This window comes from Pseudocercospora fijiensis (assembly GCF_000340215.1).
Source record: "Pseudocercospora fijiensis CIRAD86 unplaced genomic scaffold MYCFIscaffold_3, whole genome shotgun sequence".
Taxonomy (NCBI): domain Eukaryota; kingdom Fungi; phylum Ascomycota; class Dothideomycetes; order Mycosphaerellales; family Mycosphaerellaceae; genus Pseudocercospora; species Pseudocercospora fijiensis.
Window position 1 is genome coordinate 4,639,136 of NW_006921534.1, and position 7,893 is coordinate 4,647,028.

General features: G+C 53.0%; 1 protein-coding gene across 1 annotated transcript; it reads right to left on the reverse strand.

The window, feature by feature from the left end:
- Positions 1-216: 216 nt before the first annotated feature.
- MYCFIDRAFT_42029 (glycoside hydrolase family 13 glycosyltransferase family 5 protein) lies at positions 217-7,494 on the reverse strand (the record flags this gene model as incomplete). The annotated part of the gene is made up of 2 exons (XM_007926051.1): positions 217-491; positions 543-7,494. 2 exons carry the CDS (start codon positions 7,492-7,494, stop codon positions 217-219), a joined length of 7,227 nt encoding a protein of 2,408 aa, XP_007924242.1.
- Between the last annotated feature and the right edge of the window lie 399 nt (positions 7,495-7,893).

The following is a 7,893-nucleotide window of genomic DNA, read 5'->3' on the forward strand; positions in this document are numbered from 1 at the left end:
TGTCTGCCTCTGCCACTGCTTCACTCATCATCTCAGGAACGAACAACGACGCTACTACGCTTGCAATGCTTTCCACAAATCCTCGCGCACACACATGTCAGAACGCCATAACATCATCAAGATCGTTGAAAACCATCCCCTGCTACCACATTGCTTTCCCGCCAACCTGTACAGCGAGCACGAGTCGATCGGGTATTTTGATCGTGTCGCATCGGATCATGGCTTCGTCAGTTGCTCCTTGCGGAAAAATGTGAAGAAGCCAACGCAAATGCCGAGTTGGAAAAGCAAACATATCCAGAACCAAGGTTGTGAGAGGCCGTCGGACCAGCCGCCTGCGAAGTTAGGAAACGTGGGTCCAGGCCCTGTACTGTTGAGGCCGTCTGCTCTTGCAATGATGGTCGCGATGGCACCAATGCATTGGCCTGCCATCAAGACAAACGAGCAGTGAAAGCGGACCATTGTCTGAAGAAGGATCATGCCGAACCCAATCCCTGTATCAACGTCAGCGCTTGTTTCTCTTTGGATGAAAATTTTAGTCTTACCTTGAATGGAATCCAGAACGCCGAGCCAGCACCAGAGCACCCTGCCTAATATTGCAGAAGCGACAGGTCCGCCAGCCCACGGGAGATATTGGCCAATATTCGAGCATGACCACAGAATCTGACACCATCTGGGTGCTCCGAGGCCAATAGCGAAGATCGGGATAAACCAGCTGTGTGTTGTGGAGAGGTGGCCAAAGAAGAATAGCACGCCGGCCCAGACTACCACGAAGAAAAGGAGGATCAGGAGGACAATCGACCATCCCGGAGCGTGTTTTGAACTCCAAAGATAGGACCAGTTGCGACCGAACGGAGCTGAAAGGAAGATGTTCTGGACGAACACAGCGACCAGGAACCAGACGATAATCTTCCTGCGGAATATCGATGAGTAGAAGTCAGGTACAGCGCCGGGCTTCTGGCGGTAGAAATCAGGCAGGCCGAAGAAAAGAACCAGACCAACGGCCCAGAGGAAGAGCGCAATCGGTACACCGATCGCTGTCATCTTCCAGCCAAGGGAGGTAGAGTTGCCCATGGAGTTCAGGCTGGTGAGCTTGTTACCCCAAGCCCAAAGACCGACCACATACAGCTGCTGCGTTCCTTGGATTGCACATGCCCTGAACGCCCAGTCCTTCACTGGTGCTGAGCCTAGCGAACCAAAATTCTGAGCGAAAAAGAGCGAACCTGACGATGAGGCTGCGGCATAGAATCCTGTGGCGACATTCTGCACCCATCCACGCGAGAGGCTTGACGAGGCATATGGCGCAAAGGCCAGAAACCAAAATGCGAGCCCATAGAACACCCACGGCAGGCTCATGACCCAATAAGCTGCAAGACGTCGGAAGAGGTACCACCAGATCAGCGTCGTTCCGAGGTAGATGCAGGCGATCGCATAGAGTTGACCAGCAGTCTGTCCGACCTGTCCGCTTATAAGCGTGATCTGATATGAGTTGGCAGCGAGAATCTGGCCGAGAGCAAGCAATAGAGTATACACTGGCCAGTCGCCCAGCTTGTACACCAGCAGACGTCGGAGACCAGTCGGTGCTTGGTAGTTCTCGGGAAGCAAGAATTGCGCAAGAGACTCATCTGTTTCAACGCCCTCATAAATGGATCCGGCAGGCGTTGCAACCCGAGATGCACTCGGAGTGTTGTTCCGACTCATCTTTGCCTCGTGCAGTCGATGGAACCACTGCTTTTCGGACTTCTCAAGATACTCCTCGATGCAAAGCGCTCCCTCGGAGTTCTTGCCATTGAGGGTGTCGAGCTTCTTCTCGAACGTCTTGTAATACAGCCCAGTCGGGTCTGTGAAGAATGGCGTGAGCTCTTGGGGTTGGTCCTTCTTCTTCTCATCCATTACCTTCTCCGTGGACAATGGAGTTTGGGGTACGCTCGACAAATCGTCCCTGACCGGAGTGTGAGGACGTGCAAGGAATGGGAACGACTGGCGACTGGGAGTATCCAGTCCGCTGGGGGTCACCGGTGGGAAATATGTGGCGTCAGGCGGGCTAGGATTGCTGTGAATGGTGCCATCACGGAGAGCAAAGTTGAATTCATTCGTCATGGTTCCAAGCTGCGAGCGGCGTTTGGACTCTTCAGCAGCCTCGGGAGTGATGTACTCTTCGTCTTGAATGCCGCTCAGTCGTCGGCGTGGATATTGGTCGTCGAATGAGTTGCGTCGGGAGTTGTTCAAGCTCTGGGATTGACCTGACCTCTCAGATGGCGTTGATGGTGTTCCAGGAATGTGCCCTGGGCCGAGTCGCATGCCCAAAGATAGCGATGGTCCTCTTGAGCCCGTCGGTGTGGACGTTCCCGACCGATTTGGCGAGGACGGACGAGTATTTGGCCGACTGCCAGTAGGGGTAGCCCACCCACTTCGCGGAGTCATCCATCCAGGAGTGTTCCAGCCACTCGACGTACCACTCTTATCCTCAAGACCCATACGTCTCGCCGTGATGTGCTCCATGCGCTTTTTGTGTATCTTGATACAGGTCGACTGGAGAATCTCAAGGTCCTCTTTCCACTGTGCGACCGGGAAACGCTGCTTGGCCGAACGCGCCCTCATTGTGGCGCGAGTCTCGTAATCCGACTTGAGTGCACCGGCAATCGCCAGTTTAAACTGGTGCATTTGATGCTTGGTCGTAGACGACTCGATCGTATACCACCAGCCAGGCATTTGACCGAGACCGCCAACACGTGAACCAACGCCGAGCGCTCCTTTCCTTCCGAACTCGACAGCGACCAGACCGAAAGGCTCGTCTCTGCTAGGAATGAGCGCAAATTCAGCACCGCTAAATATGAATGGTGGGAGGGCGGTGAACTCCGGCTTCGAGTAGACGCGACCTGGATATTTCTGCATCATCTTGTTCAACTTCAGCGCTGCAAACTTGCCATAGAGGTCGATGGTCGGACCAACGCACAAGAGCTGCACATGTTCGTATTGCTCCAAAATGGCAGGAAAGACATCAGCGATCAGATCGATACCTTTCTGCATCGACCATCGACCCACGAAGACGAACAGGTCCGCGTCAGCCCGTTGATCCAGACCCGCCCACTCCTGGGCCTGACGTTTCAGACCGGCACGTCTACTTTCGAAAGCTTGGTCAATTTGGACTTCCTCTGGAGCTGTCAATCTCTTGTCCCACTCAGCAACATCAGAGGGATCTGGATTGGGCAAAGCACCAATCTTCTTCAAGCCCCAGAAGATTGGGTATCGAGCCCAAGACCGCTTGCCATACTTTTTGCTGACTCCAACAGCGCCAAAGCCCTTTTGATGAATACGGAGAATACTTGCACCGGCATGGAGCAGGTTGAAGACTTCTCCGAACTGCACATATCTTTGCACAACAGTCTGTGGCAAGTTGAATACCGAGCATATTTCCTCAACCTCGCGTGGATTTCTCATGGGCCACAATCCCTGGAATTCAGCATTGTGTAGCGACAATGCGCAGGGGATGGTGTCCGGAAGCAAGTAAAGAGGCGCGACAGTGCCATGGTAGTCGTTAATGTGGTAAAGATCGATTGGGAAACGACGCATAGCCTCGGCGATACACTGATTCCAGGCGGAGTAGTAGATGGCGCTGTCCAAGTCGTCCATGCGAGCTGGGTATGGCTCTTTTGCGTTCTGTCTTCGGAAGACAGGAGCGTCAAGAAGCATGTAGGTGATGTTGTTCAACTTGTGGTACTGTACTTGTACCTCGTACGTGCGGCCTAGAATGGTCACGTCAATAGGAAGGCCAGGAGTGTCGACCGGATAATCGAGACCGCCAGCACATGGGACCACCCAGATGAGATCCTGATGCTCGAGATTTTTGCCCATCAATTGTGCCATGACGCCGAGACCGCCAATCTTGATCTTCAGGTTCCAATCAGAGATGTCGTATTCCATGGTAGCAATAAGCACTGTACGACGCTTGCTATCAATGGTTGCTCCGGCGCCGAAGGTAGAGCTGCGAATGACGCCCGTTTGGGGAAGATCTGGAGAGGAGCCTGTTGTTGATGGTGTCGCAGTGTCGGCATCGTTATCCTTCTCATTCATCTTCTCGCGATTGAATATCTTGCCAACAGCAGCAATAGGAAGAATGCTTCTTTTCTCCGAGAGTCCGATTTGGTTGAACTTGACTCCGTAGAAGAAGTGCATGTACGCCCAAACTCCAACGGCAGCTGTGGCGACAGGAATGAGTCCCAGTAGGAGCCAGAGAGCAAGTTGAGTGTACCGATTGCCCACAGGAACCAGGTAATATCTCAAGTCGGCATCGTTGAATAGAATGCGCCAAGCAAGGGAAGGAGCGGGCGGTCCAAGATTGGTGATATTGACCACAGCTTTCTGCAATGACACTGGAGAGATACGGTCGAGGACGGTGTCGTTATCAACGTCGCCGAACGCAAACGACACATCAGGTTCGCCGTTGGAGGCCATGCCCCAGACGTTCACTTGAAATTGACTTGGCCATTCGGTCATAAAGTCGAATGCCCAGGTGCCATTGTCAAGTTGGAACATGGTGTTTGAAAGCCCATCGTCAAAACCATACTGATTGAAAGAACCGTGCAGGAACAGATGGGGAAAACGACGTGGAACAGTATCAGATCCAGCGAGATCGCCTTCAACAACATGGGCACTGCTCCCCGCCAACCGAGACCAGTATTGCACCTGAACATGATCGCCGGTCCACTTCTGCTCTTGCTTGTCGCCTCTCCAAGTCTGCGACGCCAGCGATGCATTTCCAGGGGTATAGTCGTACCACTCTGACCACACTGCACCGAATGACAAGGAGTATCGCCATTTGTCGGCTCCTGGAGCTTTGTGGTTGACCTTGAGTCCAGAGGTGGTGATCGAGACATCTCGCTTAGAGGACGTGTCATCCTTGTATAGAAGTGAGGTGCTGTAATTCGTAGTGGTCGGAAAGACCATAGGGTTGTCCTCCTTGCCAATCCGAATCATGAAATGATCAACAGAGTTGGTGAATACATCTCCGCTCTCACTCGACACGTTGTTGACACTGATTCTGTGAATACCATCGTAGAGATTGGTTAGCGCGAATCGAGCCCGCCATGTTGATGGGCTTGGTCCATAATAGTAAGCTTCAAATTCGGGCTCCATCTGAGCGCAGTCAATGTTGTTGGTATCGATATTGCCTGTCTGCCCTTCTCCTGTGGTTGAATTGATGCTCAGAGCCCGTGCAAGAGAAGCGCAGCTCATCTCGGTAGAGAAGCGTAGCTCGACGTCGACGGACGAAGGCTCACCATCTGAAGAGTTGGAAAGAATGCGGGCATCGTGGCCAGGAGAAAAGCCAGTGATGACTGGTGACGGTGCGCTCCAGTTTGCAATAGGCACGAACGCCTTGAATCCATACTTGGTCATGTTCATTTGTGAGAGGCAGCCGTTCGGATTGGTCGACCCTTCAATATTGAGCGTGAGCGCAGATTCGTCCAGTGTCCACTCGTCGAAGGGATAGAAGAGGTTTTTGACGGTGGTATTGGCATCAAAAGGAGAGATTATAGCATCGTCGCCGCTGCAGTCGGACTCGTAGACTCTGGACCCATTGTAATTGGAGTACAATAACCAGACTGCTTGGTTACCAAAGACGCCTTCTCCGCGGAGGTCTTGGATGGCCTCAACTCGTCCTCTTAACACACTCCAGAGACCCGTCTCTGTCGGAGTTCCGAATGAGCCGGGAAGGGTGTAATTGAAAGTCTGGTTGGAGAGCTGCCGAACCTCGAATCCATCAGTCAGCACGGGGTACTTGTCCCGCATCTCGAACATCTGCTTCAAGACCGTGTAGACCGGATGTGTGGAGTCTCTGTGGTCGAGGCTCACGGAGTCGTCTTGGCATCCAGTCAGACTGCTGTTGACAGGCCACTGATTGAGATTCGTATTCCCGACTTTGTAGCAGCCGTGCAGTTGCCATGCTTGTGCGGACGACATTGGTTGACGTCCGAAGATATAGTTGCTAGCGGTGTTGTCCAGCAAGTAAAACGCTTGTTCTTCTCCCCAGCTGACCATAGGAATACCTGGCATGAGCAGAGATATCACAAAATCGCCGAGAAGCTGCCTCTCCGTACCATTGATCAAGCCAGGCCACCTGAGCACGTCGTGATTGGAGACTCCGTACATGTGTCGGGGATCGAACTGACCCGTATAAGCGTTATTGAGGTCGTTGGTCTGAACGAAAGTCTGCCATTGATTTGCAAAATTGACCGGCGCGTCATTCGCTGCGAGCAGGTTGCCGTCGAGGCCCAAAAATCGCATGAGTGCTCGGTATGTCGAGTAATGGAAGGCGCCGGAGTCGAGAGCTTGGTGGCCATTTTCGCGGATGTATTGCGTGTCGTTGGAGGTCATTGCTTTGGTAGTATTGGAGACCTGCATGGTCGGTTCCTTGCCCCTCCCCAGGTAGATCGATGCATCAGCATTACCGTTCACAATTTCTCCAGGAATAAAGAAGTTGGTCTTGCCGACGGATGATGCACACTCCCGCTGGAAGTGAGACCAATTGCCTTGCGCGTCGACTGTGACTTGCATGGCCTTGTCGATACGGAAGCCATCGATATCCAAGCCTTTGATCATCATGCAGGAAAAATGGTTGATCTTGTCCAAGACCTGGGGCCTCCATTCTCGCAGGCGATCTTGGACGCCGTTGAATTTGGAAAGCTGTTTCTGCCACTCTGGGTAGACGCCAAATGCACCAACATCGCCAAACTGGTCAAATTCGCTGTCCATGCAGCCAACCATGGCATTGGTATTGTTGTCGATGATCTGGTGGCCGCCTTGGTCCCAGAAGCGTGGGAAAGGGTAAGGACAGACGTCGTGATATTCATTGCCGATGTAGAAGTCGCGGTAGACATTGTCCGAGGTATATTGGGTCTTGTGCTCGGTGAAAGACCAGTCGGCACTGGTATTGAGATAGCCTTCGAAGCCGAGAAGATTCGACATTGTAGCCATAGTGTTGTCGAGAATGACGTACATGCCTCTATCGTGAATCGCGTGGATCACGGTGCGCCAATCTTCGATCGTACCCAAGTGATGGTCCAGAATGGTGAGGTCGGTGGGACTGTAGCCATCGGCCTCCCAAGGCAAGTTGATCATGGGGCTACCGACAAGATAGAGTCCTCTAATGCCCAGGCCATGGAGGTAGTCGAGAGACTGCTGGACTCCAACGATATCTCCTCCATGGCGCAGCTGTGTCTGCCTGTAGTCTTGTTCCCAGTTGGTGCCATTGGCGTTGTCGTTCGTTGGGTCGCCATTCACGAACCTGTCTAGGAAGAAGCTGTAAAACGGGAATCTCCAATTGTCGGGACTTGAATGGTGCTCAAAGCCTGAAGGCCAGTCGGGAACACTGTACTCGAGAGGATTGGCGGCATTTTTGTTGACGTTCAAGTTCCACTCCGCCTCAGCTTCGTCGTAGTATGAAGCCGAGGCCAGGGCGAGTAGTGAGGCAAGATTCGCAAGACATGTCTTCCACATGTTGAAGGAGGTTCAGTAAAGCGATGGGGGTTGCCGCAATGGCAGCTTGCGCGTGAAGTGGCGTTATTCAATCCTCATGGGGGAGGTTGTCAGGGTGTTGGTGAGACGCTGAAGCTCGATGTCAGTGTGCTTTTGAAGCGTGAGTGATGCTGTATTGGTTGCTGTCTCTCGCTGACAGCAGAGGGACAGGCAGAGCGGGTTGTAGAAGTGTGTGTGTGTCCAGGAGAGATGGGGCACAGCGACTGCCGGTGGGCGAAGGGTCGAGGCGAGAAAGCGAATGACAGGGAGCAGGGCGAGTAGGGATGGATGAGGTCAACGGTCAACGAGCGTGTGGTGTGGAGAGTGACAGGTCAATCGAGAATGGAGCCGCAGTACGAGGCGTCGGGTCGGGACTGATGA